The following is a 25931-nucleotide window of genomic DNA, read 5'->3' on the forward strand; positions in this document are numbered from 1 at the left end:
GGGAATTTAGCCAGGACACCAGGGTTAACACCCCTACTCTTACGATAAATGCCATGGGATCTTTAGTAACCACAGAGAGTCAGGAAACCCGTTTACCATTCCACCCGAAAGACTGCACCCTACACAGGGCAATATCCCCAATCACTGCCCTGGGACATTGGGATATTTTGGGCGGGGGACCAGAGGAAAGAGGGCCTCTTACTGGCCCTCCAACATCACTTCCAGCATCATCTGTTCTCCCATTCAGGACTAACCCTGCTTAACTGCTTAGCTTCAGAGGCAAGCCAGCAGTGAGATGCAGGGTGGTGTGCTGCTGGCATATAAGACTGAGACTCAATGCCCTATAATAGTATATTTCTGATACACAGGTAGTTTGTATGACGCTGCAGTACAATACTGTATGCTGTGAAATATATTTCTCCTTTCATCTTATGAGTGGTTTCTACTGTGCTGTGCGTGCCTGCATTCCTATGAAGCTGCTGCTCACAGCTATATTGCATGCAAACCACCACCACCCAACCACTCTCTAGGCTACATGGTCGGCCACACAGATTTGTGTACAGGAACTGAGGCACGGCAGGAGGAGACTTGTTGGGGTGCATTATTTAGTCATCACACACGTGTTCTTGGCTTCCAATTCTCAGGCGATATTTAACTATAATTATATCTGCTAAAGTGCTGAGGTAAAATGTATAATGTTAAGGTACATCATTTTTAAGATAGAAATTAAATAATTGAATTTGAAAGCAAAGCAGTCTGATGAAACCTATAGGCCTAATGCTGAAACAATGTTTTTTAAAATAATAAATAAGTATTTTTCTCCAAGAGTGATTGAAAATATTTTGTAATGACTGACATTAACCCCTGTTTATTTTGCATTAATTTCTTCCTAACATGCCTTCATGATAAGTGAAAATGAAATGTGGAGCTAGATAGTTAGAAAGCACTGGGACATTCCAGAAGATGGTTGGTCAGATAGTGTATCCACACTAAATACTTGAAGTGGGTTTGGTCTCTAAGGCTTTCTGACAAAGGCCTAGCATAACATTCTAGAATGCTCAGACTAGAAGATACATTGAGAAAAGATACTTCATTTTCTCATCCACAGTATAGTCTAAGATGCACCAGTCCTAAAACTGGTACAGGTGTAAGATCTTAATTTGACCAGTTTCTCACAGCAGGAAAATAATCCTGCAGCAACCGGAAATGTGAATTATTGTGTGGGTTATAATTAATGGCCGTTTTTTTGTAGTGGTTGATACATTTTTAGGGCAAATAAAGTCAGACATTTTAAAGTGTAAATTATAAACTTTAGAAGCATTTTTAATCCTTGAATAGACTACAAGTTTGTGTTTCCTGCTATGCAGGACATTTCCTGAAACAACCGGGTGATCAAATTAAGATTGTGCATTTGTAGATGTGGATCGTTCATTCTAAATACTAGTCTTTCTAGAGAGCCTGGCTAAAGTCTGTCATACCCTCCCCTCCCTCCCCACTCCTCCCTCCCCCTTCATCCCTCTTCCTTACCCTCTAGAACTGGTGGTGGCCCTGGACACCCAGAAGATAGGGGTGGTATCGTGCGGCCAGGCCCACTCCATGGCGCTGAATGAGCAGGGCCAGGTGTTTGCCTGGGGGGCTGGTGGAGGGGGCCAGCTGGGACTGGGGACCGCTGAGGAGACCGTCCCAATCCCGAGGTGACCCAGCATGCTAGAACATACATTATTGAAGCTTTGCTGAGGAATAGCCTACTGGAAGAGGTACATGAAAACCAATGGAATTGTGAGAACTGCATGTGATGGCTAAATGCTACGGGCATAGACTTAAAAAAAAAAACAGACCCGCAACATAGCGAGACTTCCAGGAAGGCTTACGAAACAGACCAGGTTGGGTTTGAGAAGTCAATGAGAGAAGTGAGAAATTCTTGGTGGTTCATTTTCTCGAAATCTAAATGCACAACCCGAGATTCTAGTCAATGTCTTCAGTAGTTAAACATGTTATCACTCAAACCTCGTGAAAATGCCAAACTGACGTTTTGATTTTCATCAAAAACAACTTTGTCGAAGGAGTTCGTTTGATTTGACGGCCTGCACATGCACAGTTCGGCGCTAGACGACCGTTCAACCCGATGACGGGTTTCTGCCCATGGGCTTAGGTAGCCAACGTCTCCATGACATCACCTACAGTGTCATCGGTGATTTCTATTTAAGAAGCAGTTTCTGCCTATCTTCATGCTGTACTTTGCTGGGAGGGTTACAAAGGCTACAACACGTACGGTGTTCTAGATGTTGACTATACAGGGATTGTAAAGCTAACTGTATATTACATGTAGTTGGTTAAAATCTGCCAAATACTGCATAGTTGTTCAGGCATTGGCCTTGCAACTCAATGCATCTCCTGTATTTCTCAGGCTGATCAAGAAGCTGTGCGAGCATCGCATCTCTCAAATAATGTGTGGCAACAAGCACTGCATCGCACTCTCTAAAGGTGAGAATGAAGTCAACAGCAGCACCTCACACTACCACTCATACTGTAGCGCTACACACCAAAGTTACATGCTTAACAGCTCATGCTAGGCTAATGCTAGGCTAACCCCCTCTTTTCTCTCCCAGACGGTCAGCTGTTCACGTGGGGCCAGAACTCGAGTGGTCAGCTGGGTTTGGGGAAGGGAGAGCCCAGCACCTTGTCTCCCCAGCCCCTCAAGTCTCTGTCAGGGATCCCCCTGGCTCAGATCACCGCTGGGGGAGACCACAGCTTCGCCCTGTCCCTCTCTGGAGCCGTGTTCGGCTGGGGCAAGAACGGCGCCGGACAGCTGGGGTTAAATGACAAACAGGGTAGGCTAACTAACTTATACGTTGATGAGACATACGTAGAGAGAAGTAATGCACCCCAATAGACTGATGAAGCCTGTTGGACTACAGACCCATTGCTATATGGGTCCAAATGCCCAATCGTTTCTCCGATTATGTGATTAAATTAATGATTGCTTGTAAGCAGTTTATAAGCAGACCTTCATATAAAGCAATGTGATGTTCTGAAGGTAACACGGAATATGTGCGCGTGTGTTTTATTTCCTTTCTACAGACCGGTCTGTCCCTTGCCACATCAAGTTCCTCAGATCCCAAAAAGTGGTTTATATCAGCTGTGGAGACGAGCATACAGCTGCCCTCACCAAGGTGAGGAACACAACTGTCCTCCTGCGTATCTGTCTGTTATGTGTTTATAGTCTTGTGATGAAGCTCTCATATAGTCTTCAGATGATGGTGGGTTTTGAGAAAGCACAGTACTGAAAAAGGACCTGCTGTTAATCCATGAACGCGTTCATGCCTTTGAAGAATTCTCATGTTTGTTTTGGAGGGTGAGGAATATGCATGTGGAATTGTATCGAGCTATGACAGACTGTCCTTCAGCATTCCTTTTCACATCCTTTATTGTAATTGAAGCCTCGCTCTGTGTTTGGTTGACAGGATGGGGGTTTGTTTACGTTTGGGGACGGCTCTCGTGGTCAACTGGGTCATGACTCCACCAACAACGAGCCTCTACCCAGACAGGTGCAGGAGCTGATGGGCAGCGAGGTTTCCCAGATTGCCTGTGGCAGGTACTACACAACGTAGCCTGGTCAACGTAGCATAACAAAGCAAAGCATAGCCTAGCAAAGCATAGCTTAGGATAGCATAGCAGTATAATAGAGTACAGTACAGGTTTACATCAGGTAAGTTATGGTATGACTACTTGCCTTCTCTGTCCTAGATTCCTCATACTCTCTTTCTATCCTCTCCGTCTCGGTTTCAGACACCACACCCTGGCGTTTGTGCCTTCCTCCGGTCTGGTGTATGCTTTCGGTTGTAACACCAATGGTCAGCTGGGCACCGGGACACGAGGTGACATCAAAAGCCCACTTCCTGTCAAAAGCAGCCTCACAGGAAGGCTCACAGGAAGTCCTCGTCATATGTCAGGTAACTGGATGACTCCAGTTGGGAAGAAGAGAATGTAGGGAAATAAGGCAAGGCAAGGCAGAATCAGGGAGCTGTTACTTGAGGAAAATGTCCGGCCTGTTGTAGGAGCAAGTCAGAAATAGACAAGAGAACGCATAGGACGTTAAATGGAACAGGCACACGAGTGCAAGGACTTGTTCAGATACATCCACAGCTTATTCAGTGATTCATATAAATGTACTGTATATAAAACTATGACTGTAGGGAGAAAGATCACTAGATCACTATAATACGCATATTAACCATGCGTATTAAAAGTCTATGAATGGGATAAATTCAATGTTCAAAGAATGAAATAGTATCAAAATATCCCCATTGTGGTAAAATGTTTGACATTATTTCAGCAACACGGATGTTTCTAGAGTGAACTGTATTAGGTTGTGAGTGAGTTAGAGGTCTATGAAACAGGATTCTCAGTGTTTAACACACTGATTGATGGTCTTTGAGGTGGATTGCTTAGCTTGTATTGCTTTCCTGCCATCTAGTGGACTAAATCAAAATCTAGGGAGCTTCTCGGTGTAGGGCAGCGTTTCCTAAACTGGGGAACCCAGGGGGTGCACATTTAGTTTTTTGCCTTACCACTACACAGCTGGTTCAAATAATCAACTCGTCATCACGCTTTGGTTCTTTGAATCAGCTGTGTACTAGAGCAAAAACCAAAACATGCACCTTTTGGAGTTTGGAAAATGCTTGTGTAGGGCGAAGATGCCCCTAGACACTGATCTTGGATTAGCATTTTCCCCCCACTAATAGTTAAGATTAGAATTGGGGGGGAAGGGAAGCTGATCCTTGATCTCTCTCAAGGGGAAACTTCACTCAGGAGCTATTTCCTATAAGCATAAACTGTTCCCGTAAGTCACCACAATGCTGTTGAGCTAGCCGATTTTTAAACCAACAGTCAGTAACTCTTCCCTCTCCTTTCCCCTTTCTAGGGCCTGATCATTATGCCATTACAAAAATCAACTGTGGAGGGGACCATAACTTCCTATTGTACTCAGACGAAAAGGTAAAGGACTTCACTTAATCGTTTCTCAGCTTTTGGTCATTAACTGATGTAACAGTACAGGCACCGTATTCATAAAGCTTCTCAGAATTGGAGTGATCTAGGATCAGTTTAGCCTTTTCGATCATAATGAATAAGATCACATGCACAGGGGGGCCCTGATCCTAGATCAGCTCTCTTACTCTGAGACGCTTTATGCCCAGACATTGAATTGAAAGACATAGAATTTCCTCTTTCAGGGATGGGAAGAATATGCTTTAGACCAGGGTTCTCCACCCTGTTCCTGGAGAGCTACCCTCCTTTAGGTTGTTGATCCAACCCCAGTTGGAACTAACCTGGTTCAGCTTGTCAACCATTTCATTATTAGAATCAGGTGCACTAGATTAGGGTTTTAGTAAAAACCTACAGGACGGTAGCTCTTCAGGAACATGGTTAGAGAGCTCTGCTATAGACCTAGTAGTGAGGAAGGATGCTGATGTGTTTTCATTAAGTGAGCCAGTTCTAGTTTTCTGCCACTAAGTGGAACTGTTGCTCCAGTTATTGACCAGCTAGAATGTCTGGATGGTCTCTGATCTGGACAGAGAGATCTAAGACCAAGGTTATGTCCCAATTATTTGTCCTACCTCCCAGAATGTGCACCTGTTCACTTCCCTTCACTGGTTCGAAAGAAAAGACTGGTGTAATAAATATGGTGGAAACTCCCTCTAGCCGATGCCTCCACCAATCCAGTGCTTTTAGATTTGTGGGAAGTAGTGAATGAGATATTACTGTGATGCACCCCAAGTAGCCTACATCTGTCTACAACGGATATCCTCCTGTTGATTGCCAGGAATGTGACTTGATAACACCAACACACAGATAGATACTCTCTCTACAATGTACTTGGACCTCTCAGAGTATTTATTTTATCTGCAAGTGGGAAAGGGAATGAACCCAAAACACACGTCTCTGGATAGCCTTGTAATGTCTACAGTGGAAGCGCTATCGAGAATATCGTTGCTAAATGTAGCCGACTAGCTGATGTGCTACGTTACCTTGACTCCCCCCTGACCCCCTTCTCTCCTCTACAGAGTTCCACCCCTCCTGAAGACTTCCGCGTCACTAACATCAGTAGAAGCATCTCTTTGATAAATGATGCCAGTTTGAATACGTGGAGGATGAAACTCCTAGACAACACAGATTCCACTATCACCAAGTAAGTCAGTGATATGAGTTATTTGTGGATTCGATTTGTCTTGAAAATATTTTTTTGTGAACAATTGTTTATCGTTTCCTATGCGGAGAATGACATTTCTTTTAGCAGGACGATGATCCTGTGGTGACCCTTTTTAGCTTCAGCAGCTGGAAGCTCTATACCACTCTGAAGACTGGTATCTGTTTGATCTTGTTTCAATTGATTGATATCATTTCCTGCGTTTATGTCTTGGTCTCCCTCTGCTTTTAGTGACGTCATTCTCCTGCTGTCTTCCACCGCCTGTTGGAACGCCAGCTTCCTGGATGAGAGGTGAGCATTGATCGACAGCCTATCCTGTTCTTTCACCTGTTTGGAAGGAGACCACGAAAGGAAGCCATGAGTATTGAGTCACACCCGGTGTCTCTCTCTTATGTCTTGTGGGAAAAGGCAAAGAGGACAGAGGACAAAATCATGTCCTTAATGTCCTTGTCCGACCAACACTCATTCCCATCATGTGCCTACAATTCAGAACTGCTGACCTTAGGGGAAGAGACTCCAGGAAATACTCCTATCTATACACACTGTACAGACACACAGAGATTCCATTAGAGATCCGTGTGGAGATAAAGCGCAGATGGCGTGTATGAGGGAGGGGTGGCCATTTTGTGCTGATTCTCCGCCAGATGCCTATCACTTCATGGGAACGACCCTAGTTCCGAGCCCATCAGCGTAATGGTGTCCTCTAGACTAGAGAAGACCAATAAGCACCTTACTGTATGTCCTGCCCTCTCTGCTAAAGCAGCCTGTCCTAAAACCTACTGGATTTAACAGTTCTATAAAACACTGGCAGGTTTAGCCATTAGCTCAACCGAGAGGGAGAGAAACTGACAATGTGTTGCTGGTAGTATGTTATGTTCCCAATCACCCATCTGTTATTGTTTGTAGAGGTCACTCATTGGTGATGGCATCATGTGGGCCGCCCAAGAACGTCTGCACGGTGTTCCTAAAACGAATCGTCTCAATTTGGACCTTTAGAGTATGAAACACACACACATGGCATGCCACAAAGCTGCCTGATTCCGGTGGGTACAGAAGCACTGTTCCCTAGCTAGCATAACGCCTCTACTTGTTAGTGCTTATCGTTCCGGTCGGAGTCTCTGTTTACCAAACAGTCACACAAAGCCAAATCTGGTTTATTATGGCTGAATTATTATTATTTTGTATCAATATCTGGAGGTTGTCTGTAAATAGTCGCTGTCCTTCATGCCTTTGAGTTTTCTGGGCTTTGTGGTGTTTCTCTCTCTCTCTCACACACAACACCCCTGGAAGAGTTCACAAGATAAAGCAGTGAATGTGGTTTGGAATGGGCTTAAATACATGGAGGCTCTGACTAGACTTAATATATGGTCCCTGTTCATCCCTAGGTGTGTATGTATGTGTGTTTCTGTTTAGGTCTTAGAGCTTTATACCCTGCAGTGAGCTCACACAACTGCCACGTGCCCAGTTAGAACAGAAGCTAGAGACTCTTATCTAACCCAGAGGAACGTGTTGTGTGTTCTATTCATCAATGGTTCTACACAAATTCATGGATTTAGTCCAGCCATTTATTTATATCTCTGCTGATGAGTTTTTAAAGGGATGTTCTGAATTTTGAGCGGAACTTCCATTTTAAGCGCCACAGTTAAAACTGATGAAAAGTCTGGGTAGTTTATCATGGGTTTTTCTGTTTGGTAATTTTAGGGGGGGTTTGGTCTTAAAGGCTATTTTGTTCTTTGTTTGTTCCCCCAGTGATGACAGCCATTTTAAGACCAACCCTAAAGTCCCTGGCATCGATCTCAACTCAGTCCGCCTGCTGTTTGAGACACTCAGTAAACCGCCCTTCGCCAGACTATTGGAGCAGGTAACGACTCTTGTGTACCATATCTTATCCCAATACCTGAAAGCGGGACCCTCCCTATGCTCAAACACCAGGGTATGCATAGTTAAAGTGGCCTCCTTCCATCATCTGTACTGATATGAAAACACAGTGAAAAGCAATATGAATGATGACCACTGGGTTTCAGGTCTTTGGTTCTTTCACATAGGAGCAGGTGAAGGAAAGGAGATGAGGAGAAAACACTTTAGGCACTAAAGGTGCACTATGTAGAAATCGCTCAGCCATTTCCTGGTTTGTAAAATTCAAATAGTTCGCATGATTTCAGTTTACGTGACACAACCAGCAAGTATAGTGTAGGTAATCATTGTACCATATAAACCGCTTTGAAATATATTTTCCATAACCACAAATATTGGTATTTTCAGATTTTTGAAGCTTGAAATACCGAAAGTAAAAGATGCAAAAACTCAACTTAAAAACGGAAAGCATAGAAATAGTGCACATAGATCTACCGCTTCTTAACTTGCTTACAATGACAGATCTCACATTTATATGTACATTTGGTTGGGCCGCCCAAAAAGGTACATATTGCAGCTTTAAAGATGGAATCTGCATGGGGAAGCAGCGCCACTGGCCACCCCACCACCGTTGTTGTTTTTGTTGAGCTGAGGAGTGTCGCGCTGCATGAGAAAAAAAGAAGTACATGTGCTCTTCTATTGCTCGTGCAGTGATGTCTGATGGGAAAAAACTGTTGTTTGCAGTAACTTGTAATATAGCAAACGGACGTGGCTGTTTCACCATTAAATATTCTAGATTTAATTGAGATGTACCCCGAGTTTTGACTATCAAGCTACTTGGTTCTATCCATCTACTCATAAACGTGTTATAGCTGAGGCCGGTAGATTTGAACTGAGTGAAATAATGGCATTTACAAATCCCCTTTACAGGGTCATTGTCATGGTCGTTGTCATGGCAACCCTATCATACAGAGTCATGGTTTATGTTTTGACTCAAATGCAATATTTTAGTCCAAGGACACAAAGCCTTGTCTGTCTGTCAACATACTGACTCAGATCTCTACTTTAATAATAAAAAATTGAATGCAATAAACGTGTCACTTTAAACAATGGCACTTTATATAATGTTTACATACCCTATATTACTCATCTCATATGTATATACTGTACTCTATACCATCTACTGCATCTTGCCTATGCCGTTCGGCCATTACTCATCCATATATTTGTATGTACATATTCTTATTCATTCCTTTACACTTGTGTGTACAAGGTAGTTGTTGTGAAATTGTTAGATTACTTGTTAGATATTACTGCACGGTCAGAACTAGAAGCACAAGCTTCAAAAGGGTTTTTCAGCTGTCCCATAGGATAACCCTTTTTGGTTCCAGGTAGAACCCTTTGGTTCCATGTAGATTCATCTGTGAAAAGGGTTCTACATGGAACTCAAAAGGGTTATACCAGGAACCAAAAAGGGTTCTATGGGGACAGCTGAAGAATCCTTTAAGGTTCTAGATGGCATCTTTTTTTTCTAGGAGTGTACGGCATCTGTTAGACCTAGCCAGCAGCACTTTGGACTGAGCTATGTAGTAGAGTAAAATAGGGGTGTTCAGGGTACACCGCCCCCTGACTTCTGAAATGGTACAGCACACTTTACGCATCATCTCAGTAAGATCAACACATACTCTGCTGGGTTTTGATTGTTTCACGCAGAATGCCTACTGGACTGAGGTCATGAGGTTCAGAGCTAGCTAGCCCACTAATAATATGTTAGGGATTTTGGGGCTTCTCAATCTAACTTGATTTATTGTGTTCTATAAAGATCAGGCAGCATTAGCAACCAGCCAACCACAGGAGGCCTCTCCCAAAACATTTTCCTGTGATGTTTTTGTCCCTTTGCCGAGTCCAGCTAATCCTTTAGATTTTGTAAAAAGCTATCCTTGTTCCGACATAAAAGAAAAGAAAATATATATTGTATCATTTTGGTACAGTATTGCAATGTTGAAAATACAGTCAATATCAAGTATCCCAATTCTTCACCATCGGTCAGTCACAGTTTAAATTGATAAAACTTCAGGTACTCTACTTCACTCATATCATAATATACTCATTCAGTTACATCTGCATTAGCAAATGAAAATAACAAGCATTGTGATGTACAGTGAACCGGTTGTACGGACAGCTGTTAGGTGATATTTTGATGGATGATTTTAAAGTGATGTATCCATCTCTCTCTCCCTCCATCCATGTGTCTCTGTCCTGCCAGGCCACTAAGAGTTTTGAGAGCCTGCTGATCCCCCAGCTGCCCTGCTCTCCCCCTGACGTTGAGGCCATGAGGATCTACCTGATCCTGTCGGAGTGTCCCGCCCTGCACGACTCCAAGAACTACATTACCCTCACCATCCCCCTAGCCATGGCCATACTCCGCCTGGATGCCAACCCCAGCAAAGTGCTTGGTAGGGGGGCAACATAGTTGCATTTCAAGCACACACACATGCACAATCGCATGTTAATGTACTATGTACATTGCATGCACACAGACACCCATACGTGCACACGCACACACACATTGACGGGGCTGTAGTGCACCAGGTCGAGAGCGTCAAGTTCCGGTGTGTCTACATCACTAAGGATCTATCATGGTCCACACAAACCAACACAGTCGTGGCGGGGCACGACAACACCTCTTCCCCCTCAGGAGGCTGAAAAGATTTGGCATGGGATTCTTAAGGTTTTTAGAGCTGCACCATTGAGAGCATCTTGACTGGTTGCATCACCACTTGCTATGGCAACTGCTTGGCATCTAGCCGCAAGGCGCTACAGAGGGTAGTGCGTACAACCCTGTACATCACTGGGGCCGAGCTCCCTGCCATCTAGGACCTCTATACCAGGCGGTGTCAGAGGAAGGCCCTAAAAATTATCAAAGACTCCAGCCACCCAAGTCATAGCATGTTCTCTCTGCTACCGCACAGCAAGCGGTACCAATGCACCAAGTCTGGTACCAACAGGAACCTGAGCAGCTTCTATCCCCAAGCCATAAGACTGCTAAATAGTTAAATAGTCCAGGTAGCTATTGATTACTATCTGCATTGACCCTCCTTTGCACAAACTCTTGACTCATCACATATGCTGCTCTTGCTGTTTATCTATCCTGTGGCCTAGTCACTTTATCCATACCTACAGTTGAAGTCGGAAGTTTACATACACTTAGGTTGGAGTCATTTTTAAAACTAGTTTTTCAACCACTCCACAAATGTCTTGTTAACAAACTATACATTTGGCAAGTTGAATAGGACATCTACTTTGTGCATGACACAAGTCATTTTTCCAACAATTGTTTACAGACCGATTATTTCACTTATAATTCACTGTATCACAATTCCAGTGGGTCAGAAGTTTACATACACTAAGTTGATTGTGCCTTTAAACAGCTTGGAAAATTCCAGAAAATTATGTCATGCCTTTAAAAGCTTCTGATAGGCTAATTGACAACATTTTAGTAAATTTGTGGTGTACCTGTGGATGCATTTCAAGGCCTACCTTCACACTCAGTGCCTCTTTGCTTGACATCATGGGAGAATCAAAAGAAATCAGCCAAGACAAAATTGTAGACTTCCACAAGTCTGGTTCATCCTTGGGAGCAATTTCCAAACGCCTGAAGTTACCACGTTCATCTGTACAAACAATTGAATGCAAGTATAAACACCATGGGACCACGCAGCCGTCATACCGCTCAGGAAGGAGACGCGTTCTGTCTCCTAGAGATGAACGTACTTTGGTGTGAAAAGTGCAAATCAATCCCAGAACAACAGCAAAGGATCTTGTGAAGATGCTGGAGGAAACGGGTACAAAGTATATATCCACAGTAAAACGAGTCCTATATTGACATAACCTGAAAGGCCTCCATACAAATGGTTTGCAACTGCACATGGGGACAAAGATCTTACTTTTTGGAGAAATGTCCTCTGTTTGGCCATAATGACCATCGTTATGTTTGGAGGAAAAATGAGGAGGCTTGCAAGCCGAAGAACACCATCCCAATCATGAAGCACGGGGGTGGCAGCATCATGTTGTGGGGGTGCTTTGCTGCAGGAGGGACTGGTGCACTTCACAAAATAGATGGCATTATGAGGGAGGAAGGAAGGAAAATGTTGTGGATATATTGAAGCAACATCTCAAGACATCAGTTGGGAAGTTAAAGCTTGGTCGCAAATGGGTCTTCCAATGGACAATGACCCCAAACATACTTCCAAAGTTTTGGCAAAATGGCTTAAGGACAATAAAGCCTATAGAAACTTTGTGGGCAGAACTGAAGAAGCATGTGCGATCAAGGAGGCCTACAAACCTGACTCAGTTACACCAGCTCTGTCAGGAGGAATGGGCCAAAATTCACTCAACTTATTCACTCAACTTATTTGACCCAAGTTAAACAATTTAAAGGCAATGCTACCAAATGCTAATTGAGTATGTAAACTTCTGACCCACTGGGAATGTGTTGAACGAAATAAAAGCTGAAGTAAATCATTCTCTCTACTATTATTCTGACATGTCACATTCTTAAAATAAGTGGTGATCCTAACTGACCTAAGACAGGGAATTTTTACTAGGATTAAATGTCAGGAATTGTGAAACTGAGTTTAAATGTATTTGGCTAAGGTGTATGTAAACTTACGACTTCAACTGTATATGTACATATCTACCTCAATTACCCTGTATCCCTGCACATCGACTCGGTACTGGTACCCTGTGTTTATAGCCATGTTATCGTTACTCATTGTATATTTACTCCTGGGGTTATCTTTCTATTATTTGTTATTTTATTTTTCTCTCTGCGTTGTTGGGAAGGGCTGTAAGTAAGCATTTCACTGTTAGTCCACGCTTGTTGTTTGCGAAGCATGCAGGTACACCGGCGCACAGACAAATACCCTCATGCACACAAATGTGCTGAACAGTGTTTGATACTGTATACCCTGTACACCTCAGTCTACCACAAATACTCTTTCTCCATACTGCACAGTCAGTCCCAGGAAAATGGCAGTTATACAACTGTCATAATGGTATACACTTCATGTGTACAGTGCATCACATGGCACTTCTGTCATACTTTTAAATATGCAGTGTCACTGCAGGTTCCCTTTAAAAGATGCTGGAATGTGATGTGTTGTCTTGTTTTTTTTGTATCCCATAGATAACTGGTGGTGTGTTATATTCTGGATCCCCGTAGATAACCGGTGGTGTGTTATATTCTGGATCCCCGTAGATAACTGGTGGTGTGTTATATTCTGGATCCACGTAGATAACTGGTGGTGTGTTATATTCTGGATCCACGTAGATAACCGGTGGTGTGTTATATTCTGGATCCCCGTAGATAACTGGTGGTGTGTTATATTCTGGATCCACGTAGATAACTGGTGGTGTGTTATATTCTGGATCCACGTAGATAACTGGTGGTGTGTTATATTCTGGATCCCCGTAGATAACTGATGGTGTGTTATATTCTGGATCCCCGCAGATAACTGGTGGTGTGTTATATTCTGGATCCACGTAGATAACTGGTGGTGTGTTATATTCTGGATCCACGTAGATAACTGGTGGTGTGTTATATTCTGGATCCACGTAGATAACTGGTGGTGTGTTATATTCTGGATCCACGTAGATAACTGGTGGTGTGTTATATTCTGGATCCACGTAGATAACTGGTGGTGTGTTATATTCTGGATCCACGTAGATAACTGGTGGTGTGTTATATTCTGGATCCACGTAGATAACTGGTGGTGTGTTATATTCTGGATCCACGTAGATAACCGGTGGTGTGTTATATTCTGGATCCACATAGATAACTGGTGGTGTGTTATATTCTGGATCCCCGCAGATAACTGGTGGTGTGTTATATTCGGGATCCCCGCAGATAACTGGTGGTGTGTTATATTCTGGATCCCCGCAGATAACTGGTGGTGTGTTATATTCGGGAACCCCGCAGATAACTGGTGGTGTGTTATATTCGGGATCCCCGCAGATAACTGGTGGTGTGTTATATTCTGGATCCCCGCAGATAACTGGTGGTGTGTTATATTCGGGATCCCCGCAGATAACTGGTGGTGTGTTATATTCGGGATCCCCGCAGATAACTGGTGGTGTGTTATATTCTGGATCCCCGCAGATAACTGGTGGTGTGTTATATTTGGGATCCCCGCAAATAACTGGTGGTGTGTTATATTCTGGATCCCTGCAGATAACTGGTAGTGTGTTATATTCTGGATCCCCGTAGATAACTGGTGGTGTGTTATATTCTGGATCCCTGCAGATAACTGGTGGTGTGTTATATTCTGGATCCCCGTAGATAACTGGTGGTGTGTTATATTCTGGATCCACGCAGATAACTGGTGGTGTGTTATATTCTGGATCCACGCAGATAACTGGTGGTGTGTTATATTCTGGATCCACGCAGATAACTGGTGGTGTGTTATATTCTGGATCCACGCAGATAACTGGTGGTGTGTTATATTCTGGATCCCGTAGATAACTGGTGGTGTGTTTATATTTGCGATCCCCGTAGATAACTGGTGGTGTGTTATATTCTGGATCCCCGCAGATAACTGGTGGTGCCTGGTGGACGGCGGTGTGTTCTCCAGGCTGGTGGACATGTATAAGAGCATTGTGGTGTTCCTGTTAACCGGAGGAAAGGCCCTGCTCGTCCCTGTCTTCCTAGAAAACTACACCAGTGCCACGCTAAAGCTTCTAGAGAAACTTCATAAGGTAACATTTCCTGCTAATGATCATGGGGAAACTTCATTAGCTCATTCTTTGCATAAAAGTTTCTCTAGATACTTCACAAGTTAAAGTTTTATACTAAAGCTTGTGAAGAAACTTCAAGAGGTGTTATGATTCCCGTCCTTAAACATAGGTCTACTGTGCGAATAGGATCCTTAGGTTAGGAACACATGAGTTGTCCTTTTTTTAAAGAATGTCGGTAATGCAAAAAATAAGTTTACAGAATTGTGGGAAAATATCAAGTATGCATGAAATCCTTATATATATAAATGTATCAAACCGCAAGAGACTTCCTGGTATAAAATAAAGGTAAACAATCATAATGATGAGTGTGTGTGTTCTGAGCAGGGCTGTTGTGCTGCTGTGTGTGTCCAGGTTAACCTGAAGGCCGGGCATGTGGAGTACAACCGCTTCTATATCCCTGACATCACCACCCTGGTGGACATCCAGGAAGACTACCTCAAGTGGTTTCTGAGTAAAGCAGAGATTGTGAGTACTGGAGATCTCTACGTCTCTCTCTCTTGTGACGATGTCGTCCTGTGGAATTTGGTGTGTGTGTGTGTCCAATTATCTCATTCTCATCCTAATCCAATGGGATGCTACTCTCACAGACGAGCCCCCTAGCCCCTACCCCTCTTCCCTCCCTCTTTCTCTCTGCATAGTAGAATCTGTCGAACTGTGTAGGCCCTTTCTAGGAAGAGCACAGAGACTTTGTTGTCCCCACCCTCATATTTTCACCTTTGTGCCTTGTAGCTCTGGCCAATGTCTCAGTAAACTGGTATAGCTAGACAGCTATGCCCCTGCCACCAGCTGTCAATCTGAATACACTGTTATGATCCTCTACAATATAGTTTTCATGGGTAATTTGGACAAAACTGAGTTGATGATTATAATTTTGTTTTTCAGAAAATGAGAACACCAGCAGTACAGGTATACAGGCTATTTTCTAATCAAATGAGTGTAAATGCCACGTTATCTATATGCTCTTCAAACGATAACGTTTCTCTTTTCATCCATTCAGAGCTCAGTGACTTTATGTGCCTACCCGTTCATACTGAACGCCCAAGCCAAGACCACCATGCTGCAAACTGACGCTGAGCTACAGATGCAGGTAACAGCCAGGATTGGAAAATATATATGTACATTTTTACAGATGCTCTGGCACAGAGTGACTTATAGTAGTGAGTGCATACATTTTCATTAGTAATAGTCCCTTGTGGGAATCGAACCCACAACCCTGGCATTGCAAGTGCCATGCTCTACCAACTGAGCCACACGGGACCGTTATATAAATGTTTCCACTGTTAACTCAAAGTTTGAAACTGATTTATGTTGACATTTGCCGTGATAAATTAACTTGTTTTTATAGACAATGTAAGAATGAAACATGTCCCTTGGAGACCATTTAATTGCACTTGTCTTTTTTTAAACACTTGATGGAAAAAAATATATAATTTCCATCTCTCCTACACATATTATTTCCCCTGTCTGTGACCTTTTCCAAGATGGCGGTGAGCGGGGCCAACATGCATAACGTTTTCATGCTGCTGACGCTGGAACCCCTCCTGGCACGGAACCCCTTCCTGGTGCTCCACGTACGCAGGGACCACTTAGTGAGCGACGCGCTGAGAGAGCTCACCATCTACTCCGACGTCGACCTCAAGAAGCCCCTCAAGGTCTTAGTTCAGCACCTCTCAGGGTCACAAAGGTCATGTAGTGTGTTGTAAATAGACATGGAGAGATTTTTTTTAGGAGAGATCTTTGTAATCAAAGAGAAATAAGATAACACCACCAATCATCAATTGTTTGTCAACGGCTGCACACTGTTGTTAGTGCCACTTGAATTACAGGAACTAAGGCCCTCCCTCCCCCTCTAGGTGATCTTTGATGGGGAGGAGGCGGTGGATGCAGGGGGGGTAACCAAGGAGTTCTTCCTACTGCTGTTGAAGGAGCTGATGGACCCTGTGTATGGCATGTTCACCCAGTACACCCAGTCCAACCTGCTCTGGTTCTCTGATAAAGTGAGTCATGTACCACTCAGTGGAGGCTGCTGAGGGAAGGACGGCTCATAATAATGGCTGGAACAGAGCAAATGGAATCGCATCAAACACAAGGAAACCATGTGTTTAATGTATTTGATACCATTCCACCTATTCCTCACCAGCCATTACCACGAGCCTGTCCTCCCCAATTAAGGTGCCACCAACCTCCTGTGTGACCGCTTCTACTTCACAACACTGTACAACTAACCACGATCTTACTGTACATATAGGGCTGATGGCATTCATAACATGGTATAATAAAACCGTGAACCATTCACACTGCACAACACTAACACTAACAAATGTTGATAACTGAACATATCTAACTGTAATTATAAACTGGGTGGTTCGAGCCCTGAATGCTGATTGGCTGACAGCCGTGATATATCAGACCGTATACCACGGGTATGACCGAACATGTATTTTTACTGTTCTAATTACATTAGTAACCAGTTTATAATAGCAATAAGGCACCTCCGCATTACATCGTGCAAAGAACAGCCCTTAGCCGTGGTATATTGGCCATATATCACAACCCGCCGAGGTGCCTTATTGCTTAAATATAGTGCTGATGTTACTCATAATTCTGTGTAAAACAATAAAATGCTAAATAAATAACACTGTACTCGAAAAGGGACGTAGTATTAAATATTTCTTGCAAGTGCGTTGGAGTATAGTACATGATTCAAGAGAAGTGTATTAAATGCCTTCACTGACCTTGGCAACGGTTGCTAGAGGAACAAAATAAAAAAGGGAAGTGTTGCAAGCGAACAGTGTAGTAGTCTATTGAATAACTGTTTTTTATGTCTCCTGGTAAGAACACATTCTCTTTTACAGTAATGACAATAAAACATGTCTAACCGTTAATGGGGTACTGTGACATCATAGAATTGGCTCTTTGTAGACAACCAATGTTAGTCTGTCTGACATGCATCCTAATTGGCCCACTATTCCCTATATAGGGCTCTATGCCATTTGGGCCACAGACCCTATCTATTGTATGAAGCAACACCAAGGTCATATTAGTTGTCAAATCCCTACTACTCATGTTCTGGAAGCCAACCGCCTCAACATGTCAGAAGGGTCAATTTCATTATCTTCTAAATCTAAACAACATTATTCATTTTCAAAGCCGAACAAGGTCACAAACAACGTTTCAAAATATTTCCAAATGCTCTGAATAGACACGGTTGGTCTTGGTTACCTGAGTGTTTACCGGTGTCTCGTAACGTCTTTTGTCTGTATTTCAATGACCTTTGTTAACCCCCGACCCAGGCCTGGCTGTGTTGCCTGGCCATTGTGCTGTAAGTTGGATACATTCTATTGTGTGAAGGGACATGCCACTAGGCCAGAAAGGTCATATTTGTTGTGGTTTGTTGAGGGTAGAAATGATTATTGTATTGAAATATGAACCGCTTATGTAATGAGAGCCGTCCTATCGGAGTGAGTTGGTGTAGGTCAGCGTTTTTCCAGGAAAAGGGACACCCATGCGAGGCAAGGCGACATCGGGAACGTTCACTCACGTATACAAAATAGCACCCTGGGTCGTGGGAATATTAATGAATGTCAAAACCCTTTGACACTCGCAATTGACAGTAGTGATTTGAAGGAGGAACTCAAACAGGTCTATAACAACAAAATGAAGCTGAATGGCCTCAATAGGTTTGTAGGGTTCATCAACAATATTTAGTTAGGAAGGCATAATGGGTCATTATTCATATGTAACTTGTAGTTTTAATCAGAAACGCATGCGTAATGAATCAACAACAATTCTGAGTAGCCCAGTAATACATTTCCCAGTTGGTGAACATTATTGAATGAAGTGGTTGAATAAAAACAAATTAAATCTTGGTTTGGATTTAAAAACAGACCTTTGGTGGTATGCCAGCCTACATTTCCATCAAAAACAAGATGTACATCTCAATAGTTTCAAGTCCTTTAGTTTTTTACTCTCTTAATACTGATGAACCATTTCAGTAGGCTTCTCTTGTTTCTTCCACCTCCTGTATTTTCTGATCAGTGAGGAACGAGCAACAAGAAGAGGACGCCTTTTAAGACTATTGCTATGCACCCAACAAAGCACTGCCTCTCTACTTAACTTCCTTGTTGTGTCTCTCTCTGTTTCTGCCCAGTGTTTTGTGGAGTACAACTGGTTCAATCTGATAGGGATCATTTGTGGGCTGGCCATCTATAACAGCACCGTGGTGGACCTCCACTTCCCCCTGGTCCTTTACAAGAAGCTACTGGGCGTAGCACCCACTCTGGAGGACCTCAAGGAGCTGTCGCCCACAGAGGGCAGGTAATGTGAATTCATAGCCCAGCCACGAGGCCTCTAGGCTGGGATGGGCTTGCATGCTAACTCCCCCTAGCCACATCTTGTTAAAAGTTCTACATGGAAAGTGAGTGTTTTTCATTCATTAAAAACGACTTAGTGTTGAACACAATCTTTCTACTGCCATTAGGTATATTGATTGTCCATGCTGTTTGTATAAATGTATTTTTGTCTTGGGTGCGGAGAGATTTCATTCTGGGTTTATTTTTTAAATTCCCCCTTCCCTCCTTATTTGAACACATTGTGTGAACTCAACATCTCTTCAGAAGGCAATAATTGAGTGTTGGGCTTAGGGTTGGGCAGCATCCAGATCTTCATACCGTTCCTGTACCATACTAGGGTATATGCTATTACTGGCAGTGCACACTGTTTCTTTCCAAATGCACAAAACAAATTTAGGCAGCAGGGATCTTGATCCAGGAGGAGATAGTTTGTCTCTGCTGTAATCGCTGTATCAGCGATTTACAGCTGTGAGTCTTTCTGGGTAAGTCTAAGAGCTTTGCACACATGGATTGCACAATATTTGCACATTATTCTTTAAAAAATTCAAGCTCTGTCAAGTTGGTTGTTGATCATCGCTAGACAGCCATTTTCAAGTCTTGGCATAGACTTTCAAATCGATTTATGAGTAAAAACTGTGACTAGGCCACTCAGGAACATTCAATATCATCTTGGTAAGCAACTCTAGTGTATATTTGGTCTTGTGTTTTAGGTTATTGTCCTGCTGAAAGGTGAATTAGTCTCCCAGTGTCTGTTGGAAAGCAGACTGAATCAGGTTTTCCTCTAGGATTTTTCCTGTGTTTAGCTTTATTCCGTTTCTTTTTATCCATGACTCTCTAGTCCTTGCAGATGACAAGCATACCCATAACATGGTGCAGCCACCACCATGCTTAAAAATGTGGTACTCAGTGATGTGTTGTGTTAGATTTGCCACAAACATAGCACTTTGTATACAAGACATAAGGTTAATTTCTTTGCCACATTTTTTGCAGTATTACTTTAGTGCCTTTTTACAAACAGGATGCATGTATTCTGCCCTGGCTTCCTTTTCACTCTGTCATTTAGGTTAGTATTGTGGAATAACTACAATGTGGTTGATCCATCCTCAGGAGAAAACTATCACAGCCATTAAACTCTGTAACTCTTTTAGTCACCATTAGCCTCATGGTGAAATCCCTGTGCCGTTTCTTTCCTCTCCTGCAACTGAGTTAGGAAGGACGCCTGTATCTTTGTTGTGAATGGGTTTATTAATACACCATCCAAAGTGCAATTAATAACTTCACCATGCTCAAACATCTTTTTTTTCAATCTGGAAAACCTCTGGTGTTTGTGGTTGAATCTGTGTTTGAAATTCACTGCTTGACTGAGGAACCTTACAGATAATTGTATGCGTGGGGTACAGAGATGAGGTAGTCATTCAAAAATCACATTAAACACTAAGTGTGCAATAATAGTAAGTTGCATGGACACGAGTCCATGCAACTTATTATGTGACTTGTCAAGCACATTTAGGCTTGCCATAACAAATGGGTTGGATACTTGTTGACTCAAGATATTTCAGCTTTTAATTTTTTATTAATTTGTAAACATTTTTTTAAATCCACTTTGGCGTTATTGTGTATAGGGCAGTGACACAAAATCTCAATATAATCAAATTTATATTCAGGCTGTAACACAAAAAAATGTGGAAAGAGTCTATGGGTGTGAATAATTTCGGAAGGCACTGTACTTACTGTACATAACCCAGCGGTTGGCCTAGGGTCTAATTGTCTGCAGATGGCTCGGAGGTTGGTGCTGAAGCTTTTTATCCTTAGATTACCAGTCCGAGGGCTACAATTAGGGCAGTGCATCGGCCCTTGAGCGTGTCACAGTAAAAGACAGCTTTCTTTAAGGAGTTGGCTCCCTCGGGGGTGTTGGGCCACAAAACAACCCAGACGATGAATAGTGTCTTGTTGTTTTGTCATGGGTTGTGTTGCTTTTTTGGCTTGACTTTTGGGTACACTTAAGACCGAGGCAGTAGAGAGTCGACACAGCTGTGGGTTTTGAACTAAGTGGTGGTGAAGAAATGAAGAAGGAAGAGAAATTAATGACAGTTGGTTAGTCATTTGGGGTGTTTATTTACTCTAGTATTTCTGTGTACTCCTAGTACTCTGAGTTGAAATAAGATTTTAGAAAATGTATTTAACTAGGCAAGTCAGTTAAGAACAAATTCTTGACAATGACGGCCTACCCGGGCCAATTGTGCACCGCTTCATGGGACTCCCAATCACGGCTGGTTGTGATACAGCCTGGATTCGAAACAGGGTGTTTGTATTGACGCTTCTAGCACTGAGATGCAGTGCCTTAGACCGCTGCGCCACTCGGGAGCCCAAAGATAACTGGATATCAAATACAGTTGAAGTCGGAAGTTTACATACACTTAGGTTGGAGTCATTAAAACTTGTTTTTCAACAACTCCACATATTTCTTGTTAACAAACTATAGTTTTAGCAAGTCGGTTAGGACAGCTACTTTGTGCACGACGCAAGTAATTTTTCCAACAATTGTTTACTGACAGATTATTTCAATTCACTGTATCACAATTCCAGTGGGTCAAAAGTTTAAATACACGAAGTTGACTGTGCCTTTAAACAGCTTGGAAAATTCCAGAAAATTATGTCATGGCATTAGAAGCTTCTAATTGGCTAATTGACATCATTTGAGTCAATTGGAGGTGTATCTGTGGATGTATTTCAAGGCCTACCTTAAAACTCAGTGCCTGTTTGCTTGATATCATGGGAAAATCAAAAGCCAAGACATCAGAAAAAAAATGGTAGACCTCCACAAGGCTGGTTCATCCTTGGGAGTAATTTCCAAACGCCTGAAGGTACCACATTCATCTGTACAAACAATAGTACGCAAGTATAAACACCACGGGACCATGCAGCCGTCATACCGCTCAGGAAGGAGACGCGTTCTGTCTCCTAGAGAGGAACGTACTTTGGTGTGAAAAGTGCAAATCAATCCCAGAACAACAGCAAAGGATCTTATGAAGATGCTGGAGGAAACCGGTACAAATGTATTTATATCCACAGTAAAACGAGTCCTATATCGACATAACCTGAAATGCCGCTCAGCAATAAAGAAGCCACTGCTCCAAAACTGCCATAAAGACCGACTACGGTTTGCAACTGCACATGGGGACAAAGATCGTACTTTTTGGAGAAATGTCCTCTGGTCTGATAAAACAAAAATAGAACTGTTTGGCCATAATGACCATTGTTATGTTTGGAGGAAAAAGGGGGACGCTTGCAAGCCGAAGAACACCATCCCAACCTTGAAGCACGGGGGTTGCAGCATCATGTTGTGGGGGTGCTTTGCTGCAGGAGGGACTGGTGCACTTCACTAAATAGATGGCATCATGAGGAAGGAAAATTATGTGGATATAGTGAAGGAACATCTCAAGACATCAGTCAGGAAGTTTAAGCTTGGTCGCAAATGGGTCTTCCAAATGGACAATGACCCCCAAGCATACTTCCAAATATGTGGCAAAATGGCAACAAAGTCAAGGTATTGGAGTGGCATGTAAACTTCTGACCCACTGGGAATGTGATGAAAGAAATAAAAGCTGAAGTAAATCTATTCTGACATTTCACATTCTTAAAATAAAGTGGTGATCCTAACTGACCTAAAACAGGGAATTTTTACTAGGATTAAATGTCAGGAATTGTGAAAAACTGAGTTTAAATGTATTTGGCTAAGGTGTATGTAAACTTCCGACTTCAACTGTACCTACTTCACAGACTACTGTAGTTCAGAGTACTTTGTGCAGAAAAACTCAACTCCACAACCCGTAAGAACACCACTCCAATACACAGCCCATACAAAGCAAGGCAGCATACGCCCATCCTTGCTCCAACTTCAATAGAATGTGAGACATCCCACTTGGCTGCCCTTTGGGTCTGGAGAGAACGAGGAGTTTCTTTTCCCCTTGGCACCCTATCCCTGGCTCTGTTACTCCATGCATACTTCCTGTGTTGTGTTAGGGTTGGCTAGCTTCTCCCTAGCAAGCATAGCTTAGCGTAGTCCTCCTCCCACACTCTCCATCACTCACGGTCTGTTATTGTCTCCCAGCGTTAACATAGCATAGCCCCCATTCTCCATCACTGTCTATTATTAGCTCCTAGCGTTAGCATAGCATAGCCCCCATTCTTCATCAGTGTCTTTTATTGGCTACTAGCACTAGCGTAGCCCCCATTCTCAATCACTGTCTATTAGCTGTTAGAATTAGCATAGCCGGCATTCTCCATTACTGCCTATTATTAGCCGCTAGCGTTAGCGTTCAAACAGGCTAGCGCTACAGGAAGCCTTGTTGTTCCCTCTTCTGTTCTATCCTAGATAATCCAGGTGCTTTGGGGACAGAACACAGCTGGCCACCAGGGTAAGCTCTAAAATGTGACGTTAGCGATGTCACTAAATGCTACTGAGGGCAGAGGCCTTTAAAATGGAGAGTGTGTTATCCCCAGCTAGGTTAGGGAGAAAGTCTTTAGCGATGGCTGAGGCTGCCAGGGAGGGATGCTGTCTGTGTCAGTGATGAAAAGTGTGCTGGCTGAGTCTTTACCTCAAGACGCAGCTATGTGGGAGGAATTTTGATGAGGATGACATTGGTCTTCTATTTCTCTGTCTTGCGTTCCCTCTCTCTCTCTCTCTCTCTCTCGCTAGTGCTCCTCTCTTTGTTTTCCCACCATAGTGAGAGAGAACTTACATTCTCTACGGTCATGTGTTAGTGAATACGTCTCTCTTTTTCTCTCTAGGAGTTTACAACAGCTCCTGGACCATGAGGAAGATGACATTGAGGAGACATTTTGTCTAAACTTTGCTGTAAGTCCTCACAGGGGCCCCCCTGTTGTGAATTGTGCCAACTCTTGGAGACGTCTGAACCCCAAACAAAACATAAACCCACTCCCTCCTGAAACACTACGTCATTACCCATTTAAAAGATGACTGTAAAGAAAGATCTTCACAACATTCAGATGCCAAATCAGATTCTGCAGTAGAAATGGATGATATTTAGTTGCCTGACTGGATGATATCTAACCCCCCACTGTGTCCATCCCAGATCACCAGAGAGTACTATGGTCTGACGGAGGTTAAGGAGCTTATCCCTGGAGGAGACCGCATCACTGTGGACAAGAACAACAGGTGGGGTCCCTTTTTTTATTTATATATATATATATATACACTGCGCAAAAAAATTAAGGGAACACTAAAATAACACATCCTAGATCTGACTGAATGAAATATTCTTATTAAATACTTTTTTCTTTACATAGTTGAATGTGCTGACAACAAAATCACACAAAAATTATCAATGGAAATCAAATTTATCAACCCATGGAGGTCTGGATTTGGAGTCACACTCAAAATTAAAGTGGAAAACCACACTGCAGGCTGATCCAACTTTGATGTAAAACAAGTCAAAATGAGGCTCAGTAGTGTGTGTGGCCTCCACGTGCCTGTATGACCTCCCTAAAACGCCTGGGCATGCTCCTGATGAGGTGGCGGATGGTCTCCTGAGGGATCTCCTCCCAGACCTGGACTAAAGCATATGCTAACTCCTGGACAGTCTGTGGTGCAACGTGGCGTTGGTGGATGGAGCGAGACATGATGTCCCAGATGTGCTCAATTGGATTCAGGTCTGGGGAACGGGCGGGCCAGTCCATAGTATCAATGCCTTCCTTTTGCCGGAACTGCTGTCACACTCCAGCCACATCACTGTGATCACTGCCTCATTGCCTGTATCCGCCACGGAGCCGCAGTCAAACGACCACCCCTCATCACTGTCAAACGCTCCCTAAAACACTTCTGTGAGCAGGCCTTTCTAATCGACCTGGCCCGGGTATCCTGGAAGGACATTGACCTCATCCCGTCAGTTGAGGATGCCTGGTCATTCTTTAAAAGTAACTTCCTCACCATTTTAGATAAGCATGCTCCGTTCAAAAAATGCAGAACCAAGAACAGATACAGCCCTTGGTTCACTCCAGACCTGACTGCCCTCGACCAGCACAAAAACATCCTGTGGCGGACTGCAATAGCATCGAATAGCCCCCGTGATATGCAACTGTTCAGGGAAGTCAGGAACCAATACACGCAGTCAGTCAGGAAAGCTAAGGCCAGCTTCTTCAGGCAGAAGTTTGCATCCTGTAGCTCCAACTCCAAAAAGTTCTGGGACACTGTGAAGTCCATGGAGAACAAGAGCACCTCCTCCCAGCTGCCCACTGCACTGAGGCTAGGTAACACGGTCTCCACCGATAAATCCATGATTATCGAAAGCTTCAATAAGCACTTCTCAACGGCTGGCCATGCCTTCCGCCTGGCTACTCCAACCTCGGCCAACAGCTCCGCCCCCCCGCAACTCCTCGCCCAAGCCTCTCCAGGTTCTCCTTTACCCAAATCCAGATAGCAGATGTTCTGAAAGAGCTGCAAAACCTAGACCCGTACAAATCAGCTGGGCTTGACAATCTGGACCCTCTATTTCTGAAACTATCTGCCGCCATTGCAACCCCTATTACCAGCCTGTTCAACCTCTCTTTCATATCGTCTGAGATCCCCAAGGATTGAAAGCTGCCGCAGTCATCCCCTCTTCAAAGGGGAGACACCCTGGACCCAAACTGCTATAGACCTATATCCATCCTGCCCTGCCTATCTAAGGTCTTGAAAGCCAAGTCAACAAACAGGTCACTGA

The 25931-nt window shown here is 43.3% G+C and overlaps 1 protein-coding gene and 1 non-coding gene across 4 annotated transcripts in view; one reads left to right on the forward strand and one right to left on the reverse strand.

Moving 5' to 3' along the window:
• LOC115115501 (probable E3 ubiquitin-protein ligase HERC3) overlaps nt 1-25931 on the forward strand; it is a 38969-nt gene that overhangs the window by 3288 nt on the left and 9750 nt on the right. For 2 of the 3 annotated variants that reach the window (XM_065003880.1, XM_065003881.1), the window contains 20 exons: nt 1535-1694; nt 2408-2484; nt 2610-2831; nt 3082-3173; nt 3465-3595; nt 3790-3953; nt 4925-4998; nt 6066-6190; nt 6440-6499; nt 7958-8069; nt 10329-10518; nt 14655-14818; nt 15209-15322; nt 15740-15763; nt 15855-15944; nt 16339-16509; nt 16711-16854; nt 19008-19174; nt 24001-24067; nt 24306-24388. In XM_065003880.1, coding sequence (XP_064859952.1) covers nt 1535-1694; nt 2408-2484; nt 2610-2831; nt 3082-3173; nt 3465-3595; nt 3790-3953; nt 4925-4998; nt 6066-6190; nt 6440-6499; nt 7958-8069; nt 10329-10518; nt 14655-14818; nt 15209-15322; nt 15740-15763; nt 15855-15944; nt 16339-16509; nt 16711-16854; nt 19008-19174; nt 24001-24067; nt 24306-24388 — 2431 coding nt within the window. Of the gene's footprint in view, nt 1-1534; nt 1758-2407; nt 2485-2609; nt 2832-3081; nt 3174-3464; nt 3596-3789; nt 3954-4924; nt 4999-6065; nt 6191-6439; nt 6500-7957; nt 8070-10328; nt 10519-14654; nt 14819-15208; nt 15323-15739; nt 15764-15854; nt 15945-16338; nt 16510-16710; nt 16855-19007; nt 19175-24000; nt 24068-24305; nt 24389-25931 lie in introns of those variants that run through there. The other variant, XM_065003882.1, reaches the window with a different exon arrangement.
• Nucleotides 16042-16115, reverse strand: trnaa-ugc (transfer RNA alanine (anticodon UGC)). The gene has a single exon. It is a non-coding gene; the product is annotated as a tRNA-Ala (tRNA).

Source organism: Oncorhynchus nerka, linkage group LG18 (assembly GCF_034236695.1).
Source record: "Oncorhynchus nerka isolate Pitt River linkage group LG18, Oner_Uvic_2.0, whole genome shotgun sequence".
Taxonomy (NCBI): domain Eukaryota; kingdom Metazoa; phylum Chordata; class Actinopteri; order Salmoniformes; family Salmonidae; genus Oncorhynchus; species Oncorhynchus nerka.